Raw genomic sequence first — 27,133 nt, 5'->3', positions numbered from 1 at the left:
GCTGTCATAGGAGCTGCAGTTTATCAATTGTCATTTGTGGTAAATTTCTAAAGTTACTTACTATAGATAGTGGTTTTCTCTGTGTTCTCTTTTGGAAACTAAATTCAAATGTTTCCTGACTTACAGCCAAAATCAAATTGAGTTAAATATCTGACCTACCTGTGGAAAATCATCTTTTATACAGAACTAGAAGAACTTCACACCAAGCACTTTGCTGTAAACTTTATTTGGGCTGCCAGAAAATCAAAAGAAATTAGGGGAACAGTGGGTTTAGGTTTGTGTCGTGTTTCATTGAAGGACCATTAAAAATGTTTACATCTCAGAAGTGTTAACGTTTTAGGCAGGATTTCTATTATAAACATAATTTGATTTCAGATCCAAAGCCTGCTCAATGCAAGTGACCATATTTTGGAACCTGTGTTACAGTTCTGTAAATAGATTTGATGGCCGTAGTTCTCTTAAGTGCTTTTCTGGCTTCCAGTTTTTCAAGTCCCAGTTGTAGACGACAGAACTGAAGAATAACACAGGAAGTTGAAAAATAGTGTGAGAGAAAAGCATCTGTTATCCCCATGTACTTCAGTACAATAACGCGACAAGAAATGAAAACATATAGCTGAAAGAAATAGGGAGCAGCCAGAGGTGAAGAGGAATGCTGTCAAGACAGAGGATGCAAAAGCTGAAAAGAAAAGTTGTTTGCTTCTCTTATTGACACTTCCTGTTCTTCATGGCAGTGGAGGAAATGCCTTTCAGGAGACTCCTCACAGCATGAATGCTTCTGGCTTAACTCTTCCTTTTACCTCTTCTTCCTCTTCCTCTCTTGACTCCATGTTAAAGTTTAGAAGTACTTCCCTTGACCAGCTGTATCATTAGAGAACGTCTTGAAGGCTGATTTACAGGACTCATGTGCAAGGCTGCAAACCTGCTTGTGTTACCTCCTCAATTCTTCTTCTGACGTGATCAGAATTTCTGTTTAAAATCTTCCACATGTCACACACACAACCTGTTAAAACACCCATAGCTGCTGGAGATGGACAGTTCCTCTTCACTTGCACAGTACCTTTGCTTAATCAGAGATGGTTCCTCTGTGAGACTGCCCTTCTTTTTAAGAGGCTGAGCTGCTGCACTAGATAGGGGATGCTGTGCTATACCCAGCAGAGCTCAGCAGGCCAGAAACAGGGATGTGGTAAGGGCACCAGCATTCATGGCCACTCAGGCTTCTGAGTCACCTGCATCTGCACCTTCCCTGCTTTGCCTTCAGACATTTCTCTGTGATTATCATATAACTTTATTTTCCATTTTAAAAATAGCATCCAGGAAAAAAATACGTGACAACTCAGAATGCAAAGCTGTGACTTTGGGGCTGTTTAATCTGGGGAAGAGGAGGCTGAGGGGAGACCATATTGCTCTCTTCAAATACCTGAAGGGAGATTGCAGTGAGAGCAGGGTTGGTCTCTTCTCACTGGTGACAGGATGAGGGAAATGGCTTCAAGTTGCACCAGCAGAGGTTTAGGCTTGATGTCAGGAAAAATTTCTCTATAGAATGGAATAGGCTCCCCAGGGAGGTGGTTGAGTCACCATCCCCGGATGCGTTTAAAAACCGTTTGGATGTGATGCTCAGGGACATGGCTTAGCGCAGGGCTGTTAGTTAGGGCAGTATGGTTGGGTTGTGGTTGGACTCGATGATCTTTAAGGCATTTTCCAACCTGGGCGATTCCGTGATTCTATGATTCTAGGTGGGCTGCCGCCACGTCCCACAGGACGGTACATAGGCACAGCTCAGCCTCCAACACGCTGCCCTTCTAGCTGCCCGTTCCCTGCCTGGCACAGCCCGTACCCGGCCGCACGCTCCCTCACAGGTGAGGCTCAGTCCCTGCAAGGACCTCCGCGGCCCCCGAGGCCTCCTCCCTCACGCCTCGCTGCGCTCCCGGCTCCCGCACGGCCCCGGGAGAGGCCCCTACCGCTTCGTCCTTAACGGGCCCGGCGGTGCCGGGGGATTATTTCGGCCTCGGCCCCGGCCCCGGGGGGGGGGGGCCCGGCAGACGCTCCTTATACGGCCCGGCCTCGCTCACCTGGGCCGCGGCCAGGAGCGCCTTCTTTGGGCAGCGCCGGGCCGGGGCCGCGCCGGGCCCGACACCCAAATATGGCGACGGCCGGGGCCGCATTCCTGGGGGCCGGGCGCCGCTCCCGCCCGCCTCGATAAAAGGCTCCGGGGCCGGCGGCGGCCCACGAGCTACCCGGAGGAGCGGGAGGCGTCTCTGCCAGCGGCCCGACGCGCAGTCAGCACAGGTAGGTGGGCACCGCGCCGTGCCGTGCCGCCCGGCGTCCCTTCGCGGGGCCGTCGTGTTGGCCCTCCGTGGGCCCTGCCGTCACCCTGAGCCTCACGGCCCCGTGTCCCGCAGACAGCCAGCAACATGTGTGACGAGGACGAGACCACCGCGCTCGTGTGCGACAACGGCTCCGGCCTGGTGAAGGCTGGCTTCGCCGGGGATGACGCCCCCAGGGCCGTGTTCCCCTCCATCGTGGGCCGGCCCCGCCACCAGGTACGGTGTTGGCCGCCTCGGGGCTTCCTGTGGGGTCCCTCGGCCCCGTGTGTGGAGCGGGGACGTGCTGCTGCCCGTGGAGAGGTCGCTGAGCCCCCGTTTTCCTCTCCTGCAGGGTGTCATGGTGGGTATGGGTCAGAAGGACTCCTACGTAGGGGACGAAGCTCAGAGCAAAAGGGGTATCCTCACCCTGAAGTACCCCATTGAACACGGCATCATCACAAACTGGGACGACATGGAGAAGATCTGGCACCACACCTTCTACAATGAGCTGCGTGTGGCCCCTGAGGAGCACCCCACCCTGCTCACTGAGGCCCCCCTTAATCCCAAAGCCAACCGTGAAAAGATGACCCAAATCATGTTTGAGACCTTCAACGTACCCGCCATGTATGTGGCCATCCAGGCTGTGCTGTCCCTGTATGCCTCTGGCCGTACCACTGGTGAGTACGGTCATCCCAATGGACCCTCTTCCCCAAGGACACCCAGGAACGGGCCTCTGCAGTCACCAACTTCTCTGCCCCAGCGCAGGTCTGTTTGTGGGCTGCTCCTCAGATGGCTGCACTTTGTTTTCACAGGTATTGTGCTGGACTCCGGCGATGGTGTGACACACAACGTCCCCATCTATGAAGGGTATGCCCTGCCCCATGCCATCATGCGCTTGGATCTGGCTGGCCGTGACCTCACTGACTACCTGATGAAGATCCTGACTGAGCGTGGCTATTCCTTTGTCACCACGGGTAAGCATTGTTCCCTCCTCCAGAATGTCTCCCCACATTCCCAACTCTCACACATCAAGGAATGCTGCAACCTCTTGCCACACTGCAAGCCCTGGGAGCGCTCCCTGTTGGGCATTTGCTTATGGCTTGTGGTTCGGAGACCCAGCAGACCTATGGAGGAGTTGCGAGTGTTTCTTGTTCTTTCCCTTCCTTGCAATCACTGACGCTTTTGCTCCCCCTGACAGCTGAACGCGAGATTGTCCGTGACATCAAGGAGAAGCTGTGCTATGTGGCTCTGGACTTTGAGAACGAGATGGCCACCGCTGCCTCCTCCTCCTCCCTGGAGAAGAGCTACGAGCTGCCTGATGGGCAGGTCATCACCATCGGCAATGAGCGTTTCCGCTGCCCAGAAACCCTCTTCCAGCCTTCCTTCATTGGTGCGTGCCCCCCTTCCCTCTCTTCTCTCCTGCCAGTTCTCTGGTCTCTCCTGGCACAGAGCTCCTGCTTAGCACTTAGCTCATGCCTGCTCTTCTCCTGCCCACAGGTATGGAGTCCGCAGGGATCCATGAGACAACCTACAACAGCATCATGAAATGCGACATTGACATCAGGAAGGACCTGTATGCCAACAACGTCATGTCTGGGGGTACCACCATGTACCCAGGTATTGCTGACCGCATGCAAAAGGAGATCACAGCCCTGGCCCCCAGCACAATGAAGATCAAGGTAAGGCTTGAGTGTCAAGGACCTGCACAGAAGTCTCCAGGAGCAGCCTTCTCTGGTCCTCCTGTGAACAGTGCATGGGGCAGCACGTACCCCATGACACCTGCGGTGGCTGCAAGTGTGCTGATCTTGTCTCTCTTCACTTTCCTAGATCATTGCCCCACCTGAGCGCAAATACTCTGTCTGGATCGGTGGCTCTATCTTGGCCTCCCTGTCCACCTTCCAGCAGATGTGGATCACAAAGCAAGAGTACGATGAAGCTGGCCCATCCATTGTCCACCGTAAATGCTTCTAAACATGTTTACATGATCACTTTGCCAACCACACTCAGGATGACAACCTTGTAGGTTCCAGGCTGCTGAGGACCTGCACCAGCCATGCAACTTTCTATTTTGTAACAATTTCTGGTTACTGTTGCTGCAAAGCTCCATGTGACACAGTGTATGTAAAGTGTACATAAATTAATTTATTTTACCTCGTTTTGTTTGTTTTTAAAACCAATGCCCTGTGGAAGGAAACATAAAACTTCAAGAAGCATTAAATCATCAGTCATTCTGTCACACCCCTAATGCAGTTGTTTCTGTCGTTATTTCCCTGGGCTCTTCCACTTCTCGCTGACCTGAGTCTGGGTGCTGGGGTTGGGAGTACGGGTTGGGGCTCTCCAGGGAGAGATGGCATGGGGAGGGTGATGGGATCCTGCTGGGGGGGCCTAGCCCTGCTGTGAGCTGCAGGAAGCTCACTGGTGCAGAGAGTAGCCTGGGATGCCCACAACACGGGCATCTACTGCACTGTTTTTCTCCCATGCCCAGTAGGGAAAGGGTTACGAGCCTTGCTCATTCTCAGCTTGTGAGGGATTTTGTTGGGCTCAGCCTGCCAGAGCAGTAGCCAGGCATGCCTGTGCAGCTCAGAACCGTGATGGACAGAGGCAAGGCCACAGCTGAGGCCAGGTGGTGCGCACAGGTTAAATTAAGAGCTTTCCACTCCGCTTATGGAAAGCCCTCCTGCACTCACACTGTCCCCAGGGCTGGGGGCAGCCAGGGCCACTTCCTCACCCCACCTGACATGCAGAGCTTTGCCTGCACAGCCAGGACCTCCTGTGGCCACAGGTTCATGTGGATTCCCTGTGCCCTGGGAGCCCAGGGGGCTTTCCCTGCCTGCCCTTCTGCCCCCAAGGACACTGTGGGAGCTGCCTTACTTATCTGCCTCCTCTTAAATGTCCCTGGCAGGAAAGCTGCACTTGATTTGGGGCTGTTGTTCCACATTACCACTGCAGTGGGGGCAACACTGCTGGAAGAAAAGATGATTTTCAGCTGAAGTTCCAATCCAGGGAGGTTATTGCTCTACTGTGATGATGCTAAGAGTGTGTTCTTTCTCACTGTGATGATTTTGCCCTCATGTGTGAATACACTTTCCAATAACAGCCCAGTCTCCAAAGAAAATTTCTGCAGGAAGAGACGGTACCTGCTGTGGGAAGTCCCTGTGCAGACCTACATGCTTCAAACTGAATGGCTGGGACTGGATGGGAGAGCAGGATCCTTTCTTAAAAAGACAAACAGAAGTTTGCTTATGGCCTTGCTGTATTTACTATTTTCACGTTGTTGTGCAGTTGTACACACCTCAACAGGACCCAACCCTCGCTACTGAAGGGTACTGATCTGAGGTTTTCCTGTAGCTTAAATGGTGCTAAGTTCTTAAGTGGTCATAGAATCAGTAAGGCTGGAAAAGACCACAGATCATTAAGTCCAAGTGACAGTCCATCCCCACCATGCCCACTAACCATGTCACTCAGTGCCCCATCCACACATTTCTTGAACACCAGTCACCAACTGTGCTTCAGAGCAGGCAGGGTGATGCTCTCAGTGTCAATTGCATCCTGCTGAAGAGCTTAACAGTGCAATTTAACAATGGACTGATTTGTTGATTTGGTTGCTGAATGAATACGTTGAGATGCCACTAAACTTTTTGGAGATTAATTTCAGGACTGAACACATTTTTAACCCTGAAACCAACCTTTGATTTGGACTTGGCATTTGCAGGAAAAGATTGTTTGGAAACAGATGAAGAGAATTTTCAGCAAAGGGAAAATTAACACATCAATTTGAGTCTGGTCTTCACTGACCAATTTCTTAAGAATTTCATCATTCTTCCTGCTTTTGGGCCAGTGCTGCTGACAGGAGGGGGAGGATCATCAGGGCCAGCGTCCTCAGCATCTAGGGATGTGTGCTATGAGTAACGGTGACACTTTAGAGAACTGCTTTGTTTCCCCAGGGCTTTCCCTCTTCTCCTATCCTCTGATAGTAGAGCTCACTATCAGCCCTGAAAGTCCAACTTTCTGGACTTCCAGCACTGTCTGCTCCTGGTGGGCTATCTCATAGTGCCCACAGGAACTGTAGCCAGGCACAACCTTTTCCCAGTCATGCTCTGAAGCCAGCTCTGTTGGCTGGGAGGCAGCTCTGGCCCTGGGGTGCTGCAGTCATCCAGGAAAAAAGCCTGTGCTGTAACCCCACCTCACAGGGCTGCATATATATAGATTCCTGTAAGCAGCTTTCTTCCTTGGCATATCCCTCCAGCCCATTATACCTTCTCAGCCCTACCTGCTCTCTGCTCACCCTCTCTTAGCTTCCATCAGCTTCTCCCTGCTCCAGGGAAAACAAGATTCTGAAGATCAGAGAAAAGTATGATGGCCTTATAGAAGAGCTCTCGTGTGCTCAGGGGTGATTTGCTCAGATTAAAGCCAGTGGCATCATGTGCCCTTGCAGCCCAGAAAGCCAGCTGTATCCTGGGCTGCATCAAAAGAAGCATGGCCAGCAGGATGGTGGAAGGGATCTTGCCTCTTCCCTCTGCACTGGTGAGACCTCATCTGGAGTACTGCATCCAGATGTGGAGTCCTCAGTACAGGAGAGATGTGGACCTGTTGGAATGCATCCAGAGGGGGGTTGCAAAAATGATCCAAGGGATGGAACATCTTTCCTTTGAAGATAGTCTGAGAGAGCTGGGGTTGTTCAGCCCAGAGAAGGCTCCAGGGAGACCTGAGAGTGGCCTTCCAGTATCTAAAAAGTGGCTGCAAGAGAGAAGGGGATAGACTTTTTAGCAGGGTCTGCTGTGATAAGACAAGGGGAAAAGGTTTCAAACTAAAAGAGGGGAGATTTAGATTGGATGTAAGGAAGAAGTTTTTTTTTACAGTAAGGGTGGTGAAGCACTGGAACAGGTTGCCCAGAGAAGTGGTGGATGCCCTGTCCCTGCAGACACTCAAGACCAGGCTGGCTGGACTAGTCTCTAAGCAACCTGATCTAGCTGTAGGTGCCCTTATTCACTGCAGGAGAGTTGAACTAGCTGGCCTTTAAAGGTCCCTTCCAACTCAAATGATCCTACGAGACCTATGATTCTATGACACTATGTTTGTTCCTGAGCGCCTAGTCCTGCTCATGGAGACATAGCCCCATCTGCCTTGATTTCAGTGCAGTGTGGCAGATCTCTCCCCTGAGGACTGAGCTGTATTTGCAGAGGTGGCTGTGCCTGCTTGGCCCTTTGAATGAGTCAGCTTTTGGTTATGTTGCCCAAAGCAGAACCCTCTGCATTCTACTCCAGGTGAATGTGTGTTAAGGGATGCACCTCTGTCCTTCCCCAGGGAAAGGAGGCTACAGGAGCTGGTGACCCTTCATCCGACTCCTCCTGAACCACTTTCCCACTGAGAAAGAGACATCAGAATTTTGCATCTGATTCAGATGGGATTGGTGCAGTCAGTGCTTTCTCTGAAGGAGTCGGGATTCCCCTGGACTGCTGCCAGCCCATGAAGTAAGCAGGTGCCACTGGGCTGCTGGCCTACGGCACTCTTTGGGCAGGGTTTTCCAAGGGTCTGCTGTGCTCTCATGGGGCCTGTGGCAGCCACTGGGTAGAGGAAGGGCTGATGGTCACCAGTGCTGCCCCAGGTGATACACCATGTTTCCATGACAACAGGACAGAAGTGTATTGGCTTTATCTCCCTTTTACCCTTTCCCATCCCAAGCCTATCATGGTTTTCCCCCTCACCATGAACAAGTCAACACTCCCTGTGCTCTGTTTGTTATCAGCAAAATGGCTTTTCTGTTTTCTGGCTCGAAGGAAGATAACGAGGAACAGCTAATGTTCATGGAAGATTCTGAGATGTCGTCATGAAGGTGTTTGGGGAACGGGAAATACTTGCCATCCTAAATTTAGCCCTGAAAGTCATGCAGTCCAGTTTCCTGGCACAAATACCAGGGAAAGTCTAGAAATCTGAATGTCTTCCAAGCACGGCCATGACCCACGGGCTGCCATGGCCACCAGCTGGTCTGGGACATTCCCATACTAGCTGTGGGGTCTCCTCCTTAGAAATCTCCAAAAGCCACCTGCATATGGTCCTGGGAACCCTAATCCAGTGGCCCTGCTTGAGTAGAGGGTGGAGCAAATGGACCCAGAGGTTCCCTGCAGCCTCAGCCATGCTGTGACCCTGTGATAACTCCTGTAAATCTTGGCCAGGGCCAGCAACCAGGTGCAGCTTGACCAGATTGGTGATGGTTCTTCATAGCCTATGACTTGCCTGGGCAAAGGCTGAAACAGGGCTGTGGGCAGCCCATGGAGTACACACAACAGTGCGCATCACTGTTTAAAACTAAAAGGGGCAGGATGATGTGAAGCGGTGAGCAAAGAATAACATAGAAAACACTGCAGGGTCAGCACATGGCAGGGACTGGGAGATGGAGGGAATGGGGTGTGGGGCAATCTGCAGCACATTACTAATGTTCTCCCAGGTTCATACCGATAGTGGGTCCCCAGAGGCCCTGTACTGATATTGCACTTAGTATTAATTGTTGCAATTTGTGCAGGTGAGGTTTGGCTGATCACACCTTGTGGCAGTTTCATCCCATTTATGGAGTCACAGACAACGCATGGGACAAGCCCTGGGTTTATCTACCTGCAGATGTGCTGAGTCCTGTGAGTGGTCCTCACTGAAGCCACCAGAGGACAACAGATCTGGTTAGTGTCCAAGTGTTTTCACGGTTAGGGCCTGGATTAAGAAACACAGCCACAGGAATAAAAGCAATATTAACATCTAAGGAGGAAACACCTTCCGACATAACCACAGGGGCTGCCGCCTTCTTCAGTGGCAGTGGCTGTGCTGGTGGTACATGGGCAGGCTGTAGCCTGGGAGCTCTGGCCTCTGCAATCCTGGGCTGTGTGCAACCAGCGGGACAGTGAGCGGCCTCCCAGCACTTTTGGAGAAATCACCATCGATGTGCTGACCACATATGGGCATGGTGTTTTTATACGGTAAGTGTAACCGTGAGCAGGCATTGGTATTGCTAAATGAATATTTAAAGCAAATGTCTGATAAGTTCCTCACAGGCAGTTTGACTTGTGAGTCACGTTGCAGAGTTCCCAACCTTGCCCCTCTCTATTTATAAGTTCATGCCTTGCTATATCTGACTCGCTAAATAAGCCTTCCAAACTGCAGCAGGGATTCTGGGGGCGTATTATGGGACGTGGGGAGTGATTTAGAAGAACGAGGGGAGCTGGGGAGGGCACTGTAAATCTCGGTGTGCCCGCTGCCTTCTGAAGAGCAGAACTCCCTGCCCTCGGTCTGACCCACACAACTCCAATCTACTGGCAGTGGGTGGGGGGAGTTCATGGCTGTGCTTATGACAGGCAGGCAAGACAGGCAGTGAGGTTACTCCAGGGAATACCCATATCAGCACCCTCTGGAGGGCAGTGCTCTTTCTGGTTTAACATTCTGCCAGTGGGACCTCCAGCATTGCAATGCTGTGAGCATCAGAGTGGCATTTAACCAGAAGAAAGGACAGACCTCCAGGTATTCCTTTAAGGGCTTCACTCAAAAGCAGCTCACTCCCAGGTCCTGCCTAGATTTTGGAAATGCTGCACTTCTTAACGTGGCAGACACTTTCTTCCCAATTTCTCTGATTCTATCTTACACAGCACAGGGAGAGATGGTATTGGCTCTAGAAGAGAAAGTGGGGTGCCAAGTGGTGAAGTGGCCACAGCCTTAAAATGTAACCAGTGTAACTGACTTAAAGATATGGTGTTGAAAGGAAAAATAGGACTGAAGGCATGAAAAAAAGGTGGGGAAAAAATTGATTTTCCAGAAAGATTTTTTGATTAAAAAGCCAAAATAAATTAAGTACTTGAGATGGTATGTCTATGTCTCAATAGAGATTTATTTATTTTTAGATCAGCTTTCATAGATAAAGATATAAAGGTTTTATGGTTGTCCTCCCACAGCAGATTTCCAGACCATTGCCTGTTGTTTGGCTCTGTCCACAGTGTGTTTATTTAAACAGCGTCACACTTTTCTTGGCAGGAACTCCTGATGAGAGTATAGGAGAATATATCTTCTTCAGGAGGGAGAGCTTAGCAGCACACTGAAGGAATAAAGGGTTGCTCTCTGTGGCATTGGCCAGATGCCTATTGTAGTTTCTCCACCAAAAAACAAGAACACATTTCCAGCCCACCAGGATGCGGAGGGAGGATCCTGACCTGTCCTGCTTGCCTCCCCTCCCTAGGTGAAGGGCAGATACTTTTAAGGAGCTCTTTAAGAGTGGTTTGGATGACTGCATGATCACCTTTTCCCCTGTTGGCTACCTCTCAGTGGTGGCCTTCTACTCTGCAGAAGGTCTGGCAAACAAGAGACTTTCAGAGTGTCACCTGGAGCTGAGAGCTTTTTGGTGAACATCTATTGCTGAAGGACCTCACAGGAAGGATTTTACAGCTGAGCAAGGCAAGGTATAGAGCGTTCATCCAGCTTTGTCCACAGAGCTCCTTCTGGGAGCAGTGGGTCCTGCATGCAGAGCAGTCTGCACAGGGTTTGGTGTGCTGGCAGCCCGGGTTGGACACAAACCAGCGAGCTCAGGAGATGAAAGTTAGCCTGAGAACACTCTGTGGAGCCAACAGGTTGCCTGTGCCGAGGAGATAATCCATTATAAACAATAAACAGAGATGTCAGCACTCTCTAAGGAGGCACTCACAACTGGTGTTCATTCTTTTTCAAGGACGCCCATTTGTCGGATCTGTCCTGGAGATAATCTGAGATGCTCCAATGGATGTTTTCTTAAAACATGGGCTTTTTTCATTGGGCGCATGATTGTGCTTGGTCCCTTTCCTCTGAAAAACACAATGCTGGCACCAACCCAGGTGACTGCGTGTTTGAAATGTCCTTTTTGTAACGGTGCTGCTGTGTCTGGAGATGCTGTGTATGAGTGGCTGTCCTTTTTTTCTCCATCCTTGGAAGGAGGCTACTGTACTGGTGAATTTTAGGATGGAAAGCACTGGGAAGGACCAACAGGTGTGCAGAGAGAAACACTTAAGCTGCAGAGATGGGAAACTCTTTGTAATGTTTGCTTTTCTGTACTGAAAACAGGCACTTTGGTTTGCTGAGAAGCAGCTTCCTCCTAGAAAGCCTTTAGGACCCAACTGGAAATCTTCAACCAAACGCTGAGCCCTACATTGACTGTTGGTGGCTTCTTCCTATCCCACCCCCCTGTCACAGCTTGGAGCTGGAGAGTTTGGCCACGCTCGGCCAAAGCTGCAAAGCTGGTGTGCGGTTGGCAGTGCTTAGCGCGTGTGTGCATTCAGGCTGCTGGCTGGGATTGCTAGGAAGCCAAAGGAAGAGGCAGCATAAGACTTTAATCCCCCTCCTATCTGAAGGCTAAGTTAACCCCAGCTGCACTGACATTTTCCAGCCTGAAGCCAAGTGGCTGATTACGTGCCTCTTGCTAGCGGCAGAAACCTGCACAGATGGAACTTACACATCTGCAAGCCCCAGGGGGTTAAAAATAAACCCCACCCCACCGGTGGCTGTTTCATGTCCATTTAGAGGTGTGCCATGCTTTTCATGCATTTCCATTCTAATAATCCTCTGTGAGACCTGAGAAAATGCCTCGGTGGCATTTTGATGTTTTGTTCAAGGCACTTTTTTTTTTTTTTAACTACTGCTATCTGGGCTAGCTCCCCTCTGCAGAATTATTTCACCAGAAGTACATTTGCCATCTATGTGCCTTGTTCTAAACTGGGAGCTACAACGTGTTTACCAGCACGTTTATGGCTCTCTCTGCCACTGCTGTGCAGTAAGCAGCAAATGACTGGGTGTTTCTCAGCAAGGCAGAGACTTGGTCTCTGGAATGGGTAAAACATTTTTGCTTCTTTGCTTTTTTCTTTTTTTTTTTTTCTTTTTTCTTTTCATGCCCCAGTGCAGGGAAGCTTTGTTCAGAAGAGCACCATCTGAGCACACTTATTTGTGTCATCCCTGCAGAGTGGTGTCACTCCTTTTGGTGTGTATGTCCCAGCAGGTCCCTGGCTCAGGCATTATTCTGAGCACCTGGGGCATCCTCAAGAGCATGTCCTTTGCAGGAGGAGCCATGCACGCACCCTGGAGAGCAGCAGAGCAGAGCAGCTGGGCCCAGACCCACAGCTTCTTGGGCTGTTTGAGATGCGGATGGGATAAGGGGATGATTGTAACATGTGGACAGCATTTGGGTGAAGGCAGAAAAAGGAAAAGACAGGTTCTTTGTAGGTCCTGCAATGGAGGGGAGAAGCTGTGGTTGCTGAAGGAAGGGGCTCACAAGGTTGCTCTGCTCTATGTTTTGGGGAAGGGACAGGTGAGTCAGTGGGTATGGAAAATGAGGAGAGTGGCAAATTCAAAGAGCCCCTTCCCCACCACAGGGAAGGGGACAAAGCTCCTTGCTTGAATGCTCACCTTGGAGAGACAGAGGCTTTGTGAAGGGCTTCTTTTCCTCTGAGTGGAAGGAATGAAGGAAGACAGGAACTGGAACTAGAACAAAGCTGGAAGATGTAAAAGTGAAGTTTGAGCAAAGCAGCAGTGTGAGCAGGTCATGGCTATGCAGCTGGCGCAGCTGTACTGGAGCATGTCTTGACGCTGCTGCAGCTGGAGCAGGGAGCTCAGGACAGGGGCTGGGTGTTAGCAGATAACCCCCAAGAGCAAACCTGCATGAAGATGAGCTCTCTCTGCCAGTGTCCACAGCATCCCAGTCGCTGTTGGTTGTACCCAGCCACTGCATGGTGCCTGAAACCCAAGAGAGCCTGGACAGCCTCCAGGAGGCAGGCACAATTCCCATATTGAGCCAGTCTCGCTCTTTCCCTGCTAGCACCCAGCATGGTTTGCCTTCGTGGGGGCTTTTATACGGGGCTGCATTCCTGCAGCAGGAGCCCCCAGCCAGTCAGCGCAGCCCAGGCCATATTAGGGACGCTGCTCACCAAACCATGGCTGCATGCCCTCTGCACCTCCCCAGCAGGGCTCTCTGTGGGGAGGAGGAAGGTGGGCAGGTGGGAAGTCTCTCCTGCTTGCCCTGCCTCTCTCCTGGCTGGGTATAGGCCTAGGTTGTGTCAGGCTCAGTGGGCAGACTGCAGAGGTGCTGCTGGGGCTGGCACCTTGGCCATCACCCTGCTTCTGGCTCTAAGGTCTATTCCTTGCAGGGACCTCCTTGACCTGACAGCAATGATGTACAGCATTGTAGTGCTTGAGGAGCAGAAAAGTGGGGGAAAATGGCTGATACCAGTAAAAAGAAGAAGATATGGGCAAGTCCACTGATCCTCCTCTAGCACCTGCTGCTACAGAGCATGGAGGAAGGCTGGGCTGTGGGGTCTGATGCCAGCTCTGCCATTGCCCATGTGGAGCTCCTGGCTCACCTGGCCTGCCACCTGCAAGAAGTCAATGATGGGGACTAGAGGCAGAACTAAGGCCCTCCAGGGAAAAGGGTTTTAAAAGTGAAAAGCATGTCTAGAATTCGTGTTCAGGTTCAAATGATGTCTTTAGATTTTTAATGAAGGAAAACAACAGCAAAATATGTGAGGGAGGAAATTCTCATAAATACTGTAGTTCTTCATTCAGGCATCTGTGGAGCTGAAGCTACTTAATAACTGGCTACTCTCAGCCTGTGTATGTAGATCTCTGCCATGAGGCACTGAAGCCAAAACTCATTAGGATTAAAGAAATAAATGTTTACATAGCTACGCTGAGCTGCTGTGCTGAGGAGCTGGAGCAATCCCTGCGTGTGTGCATGGAGCTGTGCTAAGAGGCTCTCACAAGAGCTGCCTTTCATCTCTGTCATCTGTCTCAGTGTCCTCCCCCAGAGCCACAAACAATGCCTCAGGGCTGGGAAGGGGTGATGGCTGGCCTGAGGCATGTTGGGCCCTGCTGACTGGCCTTGGGGGCCCTGTTCCACAACGCCTTAGGGCTGGCTATGGTGGGCCGTGAGGAATGTGCGTGGGTAAGGTGTGGCTGTTGGCATAGGGCGTCTCCGCAGGCTTCTGTGACAGGCCTTGTTGCACAAATTGTCCCTAGTGAGTTTCCAAGTGTGCCTGCTGCCAATCTGCCCATCACTGGGGGATGTGTTGCAAGAGATCCAGGACAAACTGGAGTGTATGGACAGCTGGGTGCTCGCTTTCATGGCAGTGAGGAAAAATGGCCCTCAAAAAGGCTGGCACAATGAAGGTGAAGGCTCTTAACTGCAATCAAGTGCTGTTTGCAAAGCGCTGACATCCTGTGGCCTGCCCTGAGTGAAAATGCAGGAGGTGGAGCTGGCAGCGAGCCGGCCTGCTGTTGTGGTTCTGGGGTCCCTCTGTGAAGGCTGAAGCACGAGTTAATGGCTGTGAGGAGATCTGTGGGCATTGGGGTGCCCGTGTTCCCCGTGTATGGCCGTGTCCGCCTCAGCAGAGGGTTGTTTCCCTGAGGAGAGGCTGCGCACAGGAGGAGAGGAGCCCGTGCTCCAGCAGCCAGCTCGCAATCCCAGCTGCCCAGCCAGTGCTTTGCAGGGTGGTTCAGAATGCCATTTAGCACACAATTACAGCTTCTGGACAGAAAGCAGATGCTGCGAACCCAGACCTGTCATCTGCCATAAATGTCATCTGCCCATACATCCCTGGTTTATTGGGGAGCGATCTATGCTCCTCCCTGGCCCGGGCGGCCGCGTCAGCCCCGCATCTGGGCGAGGGCGGTGGGTGGCAGAGACACAGCGGGCGGCCACTAGAGCCCTGGGGGTGTCGGCACGTGTTAAATGGGAAGCCGCGTGGTTTGCTTGCGCCACGGCGGCACGGATCGATCGGCGAGAGGACTGCGTATCTCGGGTGTCTCTGCCGGCTCCAGCGGTCTCATTTACGCTGGTTCGGGCAAGCCGGCCTCCACCGTAGCAAGGCGAGAGGAGAACGACGTTTGCCCGCCGCCTAAAAATAGGACAGCCTCCCGCCGCGCTCCTGAAAGCCGTCAGTGCCCCCCTGCGTCGGAGCAGGGCGCTGTTCAGTCTCACCGCACGGCCCGGCGCACACCCCGCCGCTGGGTGGCGCCGTCGCCAGGCGACGCGAGGAAGCTCGAGGGGGGGGGGGAGTCGGCGGCGTCGCGCCGCGATTGGCGCGGCGGGAGGGGCGGGGCCGGGCGCCGCTGTTTGGATTTAAACGTTGCAGCGGGAGGGGCGGGCTCGGCCTGCGGCGCAGCGCTACGCGGCGTTCCGTGGCGTTCCGCTCCCGGCCCCGCCGTCGCCATGGTGGTGCCGGCGCGACGCGTGAAGACGGAGTACATGAAGCGCTTCAAGGAGCCCAAGTGGGAGTCGTGCGGCGCCTGCTACCTGGAGCTGCTGCGCTACCGCCTCAGCCGCCGCCTCCTGGAGCAGGCGCACCGGCCCTGGCTGTGGGACGGCTGGGAGCAGGACAGCGTCGGCGGCAGCGGCAGCAGCACCGCCGGGTCCCCGTCGCCGCCGGGAGCGGGCAGCCCTCCGCCCGCGCAGGAGGAGGAAGCGGCGGAGGCGGGACGGGCCGGCCCCGGTAGGAGCGGGGAGGTGGCGGGGGTGGCTGCGTGCCGCCCTGCGAAGGCGCAGCCGGGTCGGGTGCGTGCCGTGGCTGGCGGGGGAGGCCCGGCGTGGCGGTGCCGCAGTGTGGGCGAGCAGCCTGGGGCTTCGCGTGCGGCGAGTAGGGCGAAAGCGTTGCGCGTCCTGCTGTGTGTGCTGTAGAGAGAGCTGGGCCGCGAGTTGCTCAGGGAGAAGCCTGTCCGTTAGCTGCGGCTGCGGGACCTCGGGGACCCGCAGCGCTGAGAAGCTGGGCGTCCCTTTAAAGAACCGCGTTGTGGTAACTCATCCTGACTCACAGCCGCTTATGTAAACGGTTGCCATGGGAGCAGAGCATCCCTGCAATTATATAAGCAGGTTCTCTGGTGAAAGCGGCAGCACCGAGCTAGGCTGTGTGCCAGTGACTGGAACATAATGTTACTGCTTCTCTGGACCTGTGTGTGACATTCTTTTGTCTTGGCTGAACACTGGGTCCCTGCTGGTACTTGAGCTCTGTGGTCTTGGTTTTTGCAGCCAGTCAGTAGCCCTGAGCGAATGCAGAGCTGTAGTCCTCTCAGCAGTGTGGGCCTGTGTGCCACCCGGCTGTCATATGCCTGCTAAAATGCTGTTGAGCTGAAACACAGCTCCTCAGCGTTAGCAGAAAATGCCAAGACAACAGGAGTGGTTAGGGATGCTCTTAAGAACAAGGTCCCTTTGAGCCGAAGGAGCTGGAGGTACGCACAGATGCTGGCTGCCGGGATAAAACACTCCATCCCTCCAAAGCCATGCAGTGATGGCAGCAGCTCACTGGGATGAGACCAGGCTGGAGTTCCTTGGTAGCTTGATTCCATTTAGGTCTGCTTTAGCAGCAAGGTAAGAACTTGTTAGTTGCAGGTGTGCTCATATAGGCATATTCTGTAGCCATTAATGGTGTGTGTGATTGTCTGATTCTGGCACGTGCAGTTGTCTCTTCACCTTAGCTTATCCTAGCTAGCAGTACTGACATGAGCAACTCAGAGGCTTTAGGTAGCAGAAGTAAGGTTTGTGGCTGCTGTAAGAGAGTACCTGATCCTCTCTGGGGTTCTTCCCATTTACCATGGGAGAGAAAAACCTGTATCTGATCTTCATGTCTTTGCAGAGCGACTTTCTGCAGGCATTTTAAAAGCTTTAGCAGAAGGTCTAAAAGCAATTCAGCTTTGGCAGCTGGATTAAGTGGAAATTTATTGTATATTCATGTACAGCTTACTGTACAATCAGAAAGCAAGCGACTCGGTATTAAGCAATTATGAAGGTGCTATTTTCTTTTGTTTAGTGACTTCCTAATTAAAAAGCACAGAGGATGTAACATACAAACCACCACCCCATGAATCTTTCATTATTCGACTGCATTTTTTCTGGAAGGACTTAATTACACTGAAATGCTGTGGGAGCAGTGAGTGTGCTAATGTCAGTGATGTTTTTTGTCTTCTGAATCTGACATCCACCCACATGCTGCAGCATCCTGGTTGGGTTGTTACCTGGCTACTGCTGCTTCTCTCTCTTTTGGAGGGAACCAGATTTCTGCTAAGTTTGTGGCTGAGTATGCTTGGCCAGCAGAAATGTTGCAGTGTTTTTCTTCTGAAGAAACAATTACGTGTTTTTTACTTAGTTCTGATCTCTGAAGGAGCACTGACAGCAGGTTTTGAAAGCTTCTGTTATGCATATACAAAGCTGGCTTTATTATTTTGCAGCTTAACTTCAAGGCTTAGTGGTGTTGCTCTAGATTACTACCAGTCTGAACCCCTGAGGCAGCAAATAGGATGATTGCATTTCCTTGCTCTAATGTTTAAGCTGTATCTGAAAAATATTAAGGTGCACTGAATGGCAACTTTGGAATTTAATTTCCTTCTTGCTCTTTACACTGTTGGGGGGGACTGCTCTGTAGAATGTATTTGGGCCTGGATGTGATCCAATAAAATCCTGACCGAAATCAACTGGTCTAGTTGACACATACTCAAAGCTGTCAACCCCATGGTCTGGTAAGTGAATGACAGGAGCTCTTGGCAGCAGTACTGCAAGCAAACCTGTTTCTTGTGAAATGGTACTGTTGCACACGCATCCAGGATTAGGCCATCTTTCTAGCCTTATTATGACTTTTTTGCCTTCATAGCACTTTTATACGGAAGTTTTAAATGACAGCAGTGACAACTTTGTGTCAAAACAGTTGCCACGCAATAGACTGGATTAGTACATCTGGGTAGAAGACCCAGTTTCAAACTTGCTCCCTGATCTGTCATGATGCTGTAGGAATGTTTGCTGACCCAGCTGCCCAGAGAGGAGTGGCTGATGGTGGAGAAAAGGACTAACAGTGTCAGTTTGGGAATTTACAGTGATCCAAAGATATTTCAGTGTCTTTTGGGTTGAAACAAGCTTTGCTGTCAAGTCAAGCTAGACACAATTTTCTTCAGCGGGTGAATCTAGTCAACTCAACTGCTGTGTTGCTGGTCACTCAAATATTGTGCCAGTGCCTCATGTGAGACTGATCTTGAAGCAATGCTGCTGCAGCCTGTTTCAGCTGTAGTAAATAGTAACTATTTTCTGCCCAGATGTAGTCAGTTAATGCCCCTCCTCAGGTCTTGAAGACCTGCGCGGTTGGGAGAAGCTTGTGCTTAAGCTATCATGGTGTGTAGGAGATTGCTTGTATGGTACCTGTTCTGGGAGCTGGTGTGTTTGAACAGGGTAGCTCTCAAGATGACTGGGAGCAGTCAAGATGAGCTAGTGTTTCCTGCTTTATTACAAAATACTTGTGAACCTGAGGTAGTAAGGGGCATGCACCTCTATGTAAAGATAGCAGTGCTGACCTCTCAGACTTGTAGGTCTGCCCAGAAGGTTGTTGGTATCAGCAGAGCCTTTGACATGGGGGTCTCATCAGCCTGGTAGAGCATGCACAGCTTTAGAAGGGGGAAAAGCACCATCAACCCCTCTTCAAGCCACTGGAGGGGAGCTGTTATGTAAGTTGGGTGATGCAGGAGGACTCAAGTGACCTCTTCTGAGCAGGAGCTTTCTACTGCCATGTTGGGTGGGCCTGGCAGCCTGATTCTGCTGCTAAGCACTTAATCCCCTCCTGTCCAGTGTGCTCTGTTTAGCATCCATGATGTGGTTTTTAAACATTCCTAGGTTTTTCCCTATGCTGGCTAATCCCTGTAATGCCCCAGCCAGTCAGTTGAGTTTCCTGTTCTATTCGCAGCATGCATTTAGCAGTGCCTGCCTGAGCTGGCACACTGTGGGGGAAGGAGATAGTAGGTGTTGCTGATAGTTGGGCTTCCCGAGTAGCTGGGTTTGGTTCCTTCCTTGCTATCAACTGCTGCTTTTCTCCTTGCTGCAAGGAGTGCCTAGCAAAATAGCTTGGATATAAAATGTAATTGGCTGTTCAAAGCATCCACCTTGTACCTTCTGAGTTTTATATATGTGAATTGTGGGAGTGAGCTCATTAAAATACCTGCTGTAATAGCAGGTGTGCATAAGGTGCCAAAGTATACTCTGGTATACAGCATTTATTGCAGGACTGTGCAAGATTCTGCATGCCACTTAGTCATATGCTTTTATAGCTATTTTGGGACAAGCTGGCTTCATCATTTCTGCACCAGCTGGGACTGTATCTGAGTGAGCTGCATCCAGGCTTATCTGTTGCCTTGAAGAAATAACTTAAAGCTATACTACCAGTGCAATTTTGGAGACTCCCCACTTTTCTTTAATTTGAAGGCTCTAAATGCCTTCTCTGTTCTGTGAACAACTCCAGCACTGCTCTGTTCTGCTGTAGAGATGAAAGGTGCAGTTTTTCCTTGAAGGCAAGATTTGACATAACAAAATAAAAGCACTCTTATCAGATTCAACAGCAATATGCCCCCTTTCAGTTTCTTACTTTCTGAAATATCACTGCAATGCTCAAAACAGTGCCTCCTTCTGATATGGTCTGATATGCAGAAGGAGGACCTAGCCAGTCCCCTCTTAGGAGTGGCAGTGTAGAGAAACTTGTGGGTAATACGGTTTTGCAAGGTAATACTTCTGTGCTGCAAGGATCAAAAGCACTTCTGGATTGGTAATCAGTGTGCTAGGTAGGTTATGTCTGTTCTGGCAAAGCTGGGTGGATGCTATAATGAATCTAAAGTGGTGTCAGATTGCTCATGTACGAACGTGATTTGCTAAATCAAGCAGTTAGCATGAATGATCCTTGTTGTGTCATAGGGATGGGCAAGTCCTTTTGCTTTTAATGACAGTACTTAAGTAAAACTTGTTACTGTTGTTTGTGGTCAACACTGCAATATGTAAGCTAGCCTTAAACTAGATTATTTCATTCAACAACAGTGGAAGAATCTTTCTATAACCAGTAGCATCATACTCCCCTTTCCTCTGCATGCAGACAATCAATGTCTGTATGAACAATCAGGGAGTCTGAAAAGGAATCGCTCTCTTCTTTCAGTCAAAGCTTATAGTATGAGGGATATATTCTCTGGCTGGCAGCATCTACCTGCTACTCAGCAGTCCATCTGCTTGTTGACTGAAAGATGGAAGGATGAAACAGTAATGACAGGAGGGCACTGGAAACAATCTTACTGCATGTACAGCACTGCTTGGAGCTATTAGGCAGCTAGTGAAAGGTGTGTTTAAATGTGGCAGCTAATGTACAGAGGGACAGGCTTGAAAATACTCATCACTAAAGAGTGAAAGCATTTAAGCAAGGCATGCCTCTAATGCTAAGGAATTAGTGACCTCTTTCTTAAAAAGCACAGGTTTCTTGATGCATTGAGGGAGGCAGTGCAGATCAAACAATATCATGTCATTGAAACTTAAAGCAGAACTTTTTTTTTTTTTCAGAAAAAGAAAGACAAGATCAAGAAAAGCATCAGAAAGAAGAGCAAGAAAAGACTGTAGAACATACTTCCACAAAGGAAGCAGACAAAACTTCCACAAAGGACGCAGATAAAACCAGCCGTACAGGACGACGTCCAAGCCAAAGTGCCTTGTCCAGTCGTAATGATCGAAGATCAACCAGAAGTCCTCAAAAGACAGACGGACCAAAGGAGAATAAACATCCATTTGCTCTCTATGGGTGGGGGGAAAGACAGACAGATACTGGAAGCCAGAAAACTCACAATGTCTGTGCTTCTGCTTCAGTGAATGAAGTAAGTAAAAGCTTCTGTTTAAGTGAGAGAACCGACTTAGTGCTTGGAAAAGACATTGCTAATATTTAGGTACAACTTTTCAGAGGTGCTTTCATTTGTGATCACATGGGGAACTGTAAAGACTTCAACAGCCTCTGTGTTTTGCTGTAGGACAGTATCTTACAAATACTAGCTTGCAGTTGTGCCAGAATGAAGTTAGGGGTTTATTCCATTCAGTTCCTTTGAACGGGTGTCATTCTTACAGGTGATTCAGAGTACATGAATTCCTTCAGACAGCCCTTCTAGGTTGTGGTGTTTCTGTGTGTGAAAAGGCCTTCGAAGTATCAAAACCCATGTCTGGATGCCTAGTTCTGGGTGCTGCAGAATCTTCCTATGTGTTGCTGAAGTGTTTCCCAGAGACAGGCAGTTTTCAACCATATCCAGTTGGGTCTGTAACAGAGCACTGTCTTGGAAATACCAGCAAATGAGTTGTTTTGAGGAGACAGAAGTGGCTTTTCTTTCTCCTCATTAAAATGAAATAGTAGTTGCCACAGTAAAGGCTTACAGGTATGAGAATACAGTGGAGGACTGAATGCACAGAACCAGATTCCAGGGTGCATAGAACCCTTCTACCTCTAGGAAATCGATGTTTCATCAGGCAGGAACATATCTGCCCACAGCTGTGATAAACAGTGCCATAAGAAAAGGATAGCTATGGGATGAGAGGTGATTGATGCCACTTCTAGGTTGAGTACTGCCTGCATGCATTCATACTGGTCACAGCAGGTATCAGCATTTTCTAGTAGAATTTGCTTCAGGGGTAGAGCTGTGACCTGTGGTCCTTGCTAATGCAGCTGTCATTGAAGTTAACATCTTCGTATGGCAGTCAAGAACTTGGGTTAGATAGGGAGGGAGAAGCAGAGGAAAGCAGAGAAGTATACTTCAGCTGTTGATGGGTCTGACAGTACAGTACTGTCATTAGGTTTATTGCTGTAACTTTTCATTTAATACTAAAGATGCTTGGCATGTCCAACTCGAGTAACTTTTAACTGTTTATTTGTCTTGAACTCTCCACATCTTACTAATACTTAAAAAATCTGATTAATGCTTGGCTATCTTGTTTCTGGCTATTTCAGTGCTACCAGCAAAACTGGCTGTTCAAAATATATTTCTGCAAAACATATTTATGAACAAGAGAAAAGCAGCAGGCAGTTAGCACCAAGCGTCCCAAAACAAGCAGGTAGATAAACATGAGTATAGCACTGGGCTGTGAATCAGCAACTTCTCACAGCAGTCTTCAGGAATAGGAGCCCCAGTACTTTGCTGCTAAGTTGTCCAGCAGGCTGTTTCAGCATGTTGCCAGTGGTGAGCTTTGGCAGCAGAATAGGCTGTCAGTGTCTGATGGACTGCAGGGTTGATGTAAATATTAGCACAACAGCACATGTAAAATTCATGTGGCCATGGACAACAAAAGAATTAAGTCAGGAAACAACATTTTACAGCCTAACAAGGAATGATAAGCTTGGAGTGCTAAAACAGATCTTTTCAGTTCTAGAACTCTCCTGGTAAGATGCACTGATCCACTCCTTCCAGCATCTTGTCTTTATCATACTACTAATGCAGAATCTGAATCTATGGCCCAAGACATCTGAAGCCTGACTTTCAATAGGCTGTTCTGGAAGGGATTTGAAATGTCTTTTCTTCTTTCTGCATGGCTCTCCTCTTAAGGAAATGAGAATGGGTCCTGTAGCTTTTGAAACAAGCTGCTCATCCTGGTAATGGGTGCTGTTACTGGATCAATAAGCTTAGGTCAGTGGTGGTAATAGCTGATGCTTTGCTGATGCCTAATATATGTTGATGCCTAACTTGAGCATCAACTGAAGCTTTGAAAGACTGTTACTATTACTTGTACCAGAAGGAAAGTTATAGAACTCTAAAGATCAGGTCTCTGGACTGTAGTGAATGGAATGACTCCTGAAACACTTCCAATTATCTAAGACATGCAGGCAGCACTCTGCCACTAGTGATGCTTCTGTTAAGAGGGTCTACTTACTGCCTGGTTAGGTCACTTTTCCTGAATGTTTCCAAGTTGTTACTCTTATCTGACATGGGAGATTTTAAGATCTTGTGATGGAAATCAGCAAGCGTAGAACCTGGCTCTTGAGACCATAGTTAGGGAAATTATATGATGCCTTAATACAAAAGCATGCATTTCTGCGGCATGCTCTGAAGATCAAGAAGCTTGTAAGTGCTTTATAAGGAGTCTATAACAACTGATCATAGTACTGATTAGATTTTTAAGGGTTGCTTGGGCGTACTGAAGGATAATTAAGAATTCTAAGTAGTAGAAAGATGAGAAAGGAGGTTTATTGAATGTCAGAGTAAGATTAAGACAAACATTTTGAATGTTTAGATACTTAGCAGTACAGAATGGGAAAAATGCAGAATAGAATTTGAGGCATTTCTTCAATGGAAATGCATATAACTTTTGGACAGTGGTGCAAATTCCAGAGGTAGGTGTTTTGCTAGCAAACTCTTTCTTCACAATGGGGGTAGGGATGAAGCAGAAGTGACCCTCGACTTTGCTGTGGGGTTCCTAGTCCATTTTCCTGCTTGTAATGCTGACTCTGATCTTCTAGATTCATGAATCTGCTCTACGAGCAAAGAACAGGAGACAAGTGGAGAAAAGGAAGCTTTCACAGAGGCGAGTACGATCAGCAGAAGCAGAGAAAGCTTGGCGAATAAAGCCTTCCCCACCAGATAACCCCTGGATGACAGAGTATATGAGATGCTACTCGGCAAGAGCTCGGTGAATTTGGATTCAACTTAGGCATCTTCACAAGAAGTTATGTATATCAGGACACTGGTGCAAGGAACCAAACTACTTATGCAAGGTTTTTATAGGGAGTTTCCAGCTGTTTAAAATATTTGTTAAAGTATTTTTATCTCGGCTACCTACCTCACAGTGGGGTGTTCTAGTTGGAGCCATAACATTTGAAGAGGCTTTTAAATATAGCTACCCAAATTTTTAAACAATTCCCCTTTTGGGAATCTTTCTGATTCAATTTTCAATTGACTTGTTTTGAGGGGGGAGGGGGGGTTTGCATACTGGCAATTGAAACAAACTCTTATTTTATTGATCTTGGTTATGAATAATCTGTTGCCCCTTACTTTAAAAGATTAAGTCCTCCAGACCACAAGGAGGTGGTGTTGGGGTGGGAGGGTGGGGAGGGAGGGGGAACTCGAAAGGTGTGATGGAGGTGCCTTTGCATTTATGTTACTATTAAATCAATACTTCTACCAAAATAAATATATTAAAATGGGCAACAGGAAAGCAAGTGGATGTGGTAAGCAGCACTATTGGGTGTGGATGCTTCAGACAGACAAATGCCAAGTACTGTCTGTATACAGAAGCTTTCAAAAAAAATTAGTAAATCTGCTGATTCTTAATTTTCATTGCTGCTTCCAACGTTATCTGTAATAAAATACTTTCAGAACAAGAAACAGCTGCAGAGTTATTTTGCTGTTGCTGTGCCTGTTGCACTGAATAACTTATAAAGACAATCACCACCTGATAGCTGCTGCTCAAAAAGCAGCTGCTTGTTCTATGAGTATCAACTTGGCACCACTGTACTGAGCTTGTGGTCACACTTATTCTGTGCTTAATCATGTAAATGCTGGTTTATCAGAGCAGGCTGGCTTCTGTTTAGTGAAGTCTATTTTTTATTACTTATGATTATCTATCTATGTTCAGTGGGTTAGACTGCAATATGTATTCCATTTGGTGGTACTGTATGAGTGTACTATTAGAGGTTTTTAACTTAAACATTTTTTATAAAATTTAGATGAAGTAGAGGAGCCGTAGCCTTCTGCCTCAAGGTTGGTGCATAACTCCTTAATAAGGGGGGTGAGAGCTAGGGGAGGAAGGAGAGGATATCCTTCAGTAGAGTACATAATGGAGTTTGGATGCTTTCACTTTATAGGTCTTTCTTTTACATACACTGTCTGTCAAACCCACAGTGTGGTGTTGTGTTCTTTTTTAAACTCAAGCTGCTGTGAATGATTGATTTGTCTGAAAATTAAGCTTTAGGCAGGTGACTATGGTTATGAGCTTCAAAGTTTTGTTCAGATGTGCAGTGTGTTAGTTATATATGTTGTTTACCTTACTTTAACAGTTTTGAAGCTTGCTTTTTACAGACTAGACAATTTCTCACAGGAAGCGCACTTATACTGCTGCAGCAGAAGCCTGTGCTGGTCTGTGCTTCACTACACAATCTCACTGAGTAAGCAGGACTAGAACTGCTGCTGCAACAGAGACAGCTAAAATGCTTAGTGAAGTCTGATTGTAGATCTTCAAGTAATTGTGGGAAGACCAAGTATTGTTGCCTTCTAATCTTAGATTTCAATCTTAGATTTCAATCTAAGATTGAAATTAAGATTAATGAAACCTTTACTAAGAAGTTTTAGAGTCTGTGAAATTATAACCTGATTTTCAAGCATATAACTTACTTTAAAAATCCAAACAGCTCACATTCAGGATTGCCTACCAGAGATCTTGCACTTTTAAATCTCAGAAAGTATGGTTGTCTTATCCATGAAGAATGACTATTAGAATTTCTCAGCAAACCACAGTTTAGAACTTCCTAAAATTTCAAAACAGCATCCCAAACTGAGGTGAAATTATCCAACAGGATGTTTTTATTCCACAGAAGATTTTATTTCTTTGTATACCATTTTTCCTATTTAAACATACTTACAGCAGCTATTTAAGCAGCTTTGATGCTGTTTCAGTTCAGAGATCCACCCTAGCTATGAACAACAGAATCAAAGCACTCAGAAGTACCTAACAGCCTTGTTGTGCAGAACACCACATACATACACACCTCTGTCTTTGTGGACTTCATGTAACTGGCAGATGAACTATGTGCCCTCAGTACACTTTGTTGCATTAAGCAGGTTCCTTGGTGGAACTTGTCTTGCCATGCTTTCCATGCCAGTTTCTAGAGTTCCCACTGAGAATGGGGGGAGCCAAGAATCCTGCCTTAAGTACTCATTCTTGGATAAGCTGCATTTCCTACTAGATTTTGGTTCCAAGGTTTTAACTAACTGTTTTCTGCCTTGGATACTGGGTACCAAGCCTGAGAAGTCTCCAACTTGGTCATGGTCTGTAGAACATTAGAAATATTCAACAGCATCTAGACAGCTATGTACTGAGGAGATGCTCTTGTTTTTATCCTTGCTTAGACAAGAGCTGTTCCCAGCAAAAAAAAAAAAAAAATTGTTAGACAGTAGTGGCACTAATTGGGTTATGTGAGTCACGTTTTTCAAATGGTCTATAGCTGAAAATAATCTTGATTGTAATGTTGGTACTATCTTAATTGAGAAACATAATGCCTGAAGTGAGGGGCAAATTATTCTGCTGATTAGGTAGCTTTCTTACATTTGGGTATTTGACTCTTAGACTGTGTGAAATAGTATAGTCCTGATCACTCAAAGTTGTGTATGCAGAGTATTTGATGTGCCACGCCAAAGTCTGGAAAGCCATTTTTGTGTTTTGACATGAAATTTGATGTTAAGTTGTTTTCTAAAACACAGAAGCTTTAGCTGCATTTCATGGATTGATAGAATAGGCTGTTTTGCATTAAATTTAACTTGCTCAAAAGTGGAAAACTTAGTGAATGTTTACAGTATCAATTAAGAACGTTCTGACTTGTCTTGAAATAGATTGTTGAATTCAGTCAAGTGATGAAACTTCTCACACACCTGTTTTAAAGTAAAACTTTGTAAGAATGCAGTTAATACTCAGTTGTCCAGTCTTCATGAACGTTTACTCCCTTCAGTTTCTGGAAGCACTTTTAGCTAAGTGAAATGAGACCTGCACAGTGTGTAATGCTGCAATTTAACTGTAATGTTGTATAGACTAGTGTTTACAATGTGAAATGTTGCAATGAAAACTGCATATGAGTGTCCCTGTAAAGTACAGTAGCATGCCTGTTCAGCCACTGCTGTCACATCTTTGCAGCTATGAACTCCAGATTTCTTTACTGGAAGTCTGAAATAGTCAGGGTGATATTTAATTTAGAGCTAAACTTAACTGTTAGGATCAGACCTGAATTTTTAGTAAAGAATTCTATGAAGATAGCCAATGCATATTAACCAAGTTTTACCATGTAGGGAAACACATCTGCCCTTCTAATTTTTTAACATGAAAC

At 48.2% G+C, this 27,133-nt stretch overlaps 2 protein-coding genes across 3 annotated transcripts; both read left to right on the top strand.

The window, feature by feature from the left end:
- Positions 1-2,129: 2,129 nt before the first annotated feature.
- Positions 2,130-4,548, top strand: ACTA1 (actin alpha 1, skeletal muscle). Of its 2 annotated transcripts, none has more exons than XM_031613780.2 (7): positions 2,130-2,286; positions 2,400-2,540; positions 2,656-2,980; positions 3,116-3,277; positions 3,502-3,693; positions 3,801-3,982; positions 4,131-4,548. In XM_031613780.2, exons 2-7 carry the CDS (start codon positions 2,412-2,414, stop codon positions 4,272-4,274), a joined length of 1,134 nt encoding a protein of 377 aa, XP_031469640.1. In that variant the 5' UTR covers positions 2,130-2,286; positions 2,400-2,411; the 3' UTR covers positions 4,275-4,548. The 2 variants fall into 2 exon arrangements, with proteins under 2 accessions (XP_031469640.1, XP_089991569.1); XM_090135443.1 differs by having other exon boundaries at positions 2,167-2,286; positions 2,404-2,540.
- A 10,855-nt stretch (positions 4,549-15,403) lies between these two features.
- On the top strand, positions 15,404-24,136 carry CCSAP (centriole, cilia and spindle associated protein). Its single transcript, XM_031613801.2, has 3 exons — positions 15,404-15,781; positions 20,635-20,942; positions 23,561-24,136. Exons 1-3 carry the CDS (start codon positions 15,502-15,504, stop codon positions 23,732-23,734), a joined length of 762 nt encoding a protein of 253 aa, XP_031469661.1. The 5' UTR covers positions 15,404-15,501; the 3' UTR covers positions 23,735-24,136.
- Positions 24,137-27,133: the final 2,997 nt, after the last annotated feature.

This window comes from Phasianus colchicus, chromosome 2 (assembly GCF_987193195.1).
Source record: "Phasianus colchicus chromosome 2, bPhaCol1.hap1.1, whole genome shotgun sequence".
In the NCBI taxonomy this organism is placed as follows: domain Eukaryota; kingdom Metazoa; phylum Chordata; class Aves; order Galliformes; family Phasianidae; genus Phasianus; species Phasianus colchicus.
The sequence above is the reverse complement of the archived record's forward strand: the minus strand, read 5'-3'. Positions and strand labels throughout refer to the sequence as shown.

Excerpts from the sequence above, each read along its gene's own strand:
- ACTA1 (XM_031613780.2), top strand. The coding sequence starts at position 2,412 with ATGTGTGACGAGGACGAGACCACCGCGCTCGTGTGCGACAACGGCTCC. Across the intron at positions 2,541-2,655 it reads TGGGCCGGCCCCGCCACCAG|GGTGTCATGGTGGGTATGGG; the intron begins GTACGGTGTTGG and ends CCTCTCCTGCAG. Across the intron at positions 3,278-3,501 it reads CTATTCCTTTGTCACCACGG|CTGAACGCGAGATTGTCCGT; the intron begins GTAAGCATTGTT and ends TCCCCCTGACAG.
- CCSAP (XM_031613801.2), top strand. The coding sequence starts at position 15,502 with ATGGTGGTGCCGGCGCGACGCGTGAAGACGGAGTACATGAAGCGCTTC. Across the intron at positions 15,782-20,634 it reads GGCGGGACGGGCCGGCCCCG|AAAAAGAAAGACAAGATCAA; the intron begins GTAGGAGCGGGG and ends TTTTTTTTTCAG. Across the intron at positions 20,943-23,560 it reads CTTCTGCTTCAGTGAATGAA|ATTCATGAATCTGCTCTACG; the intron begins GTAAGTAAAAGC and ends CTGATCTTCTAG.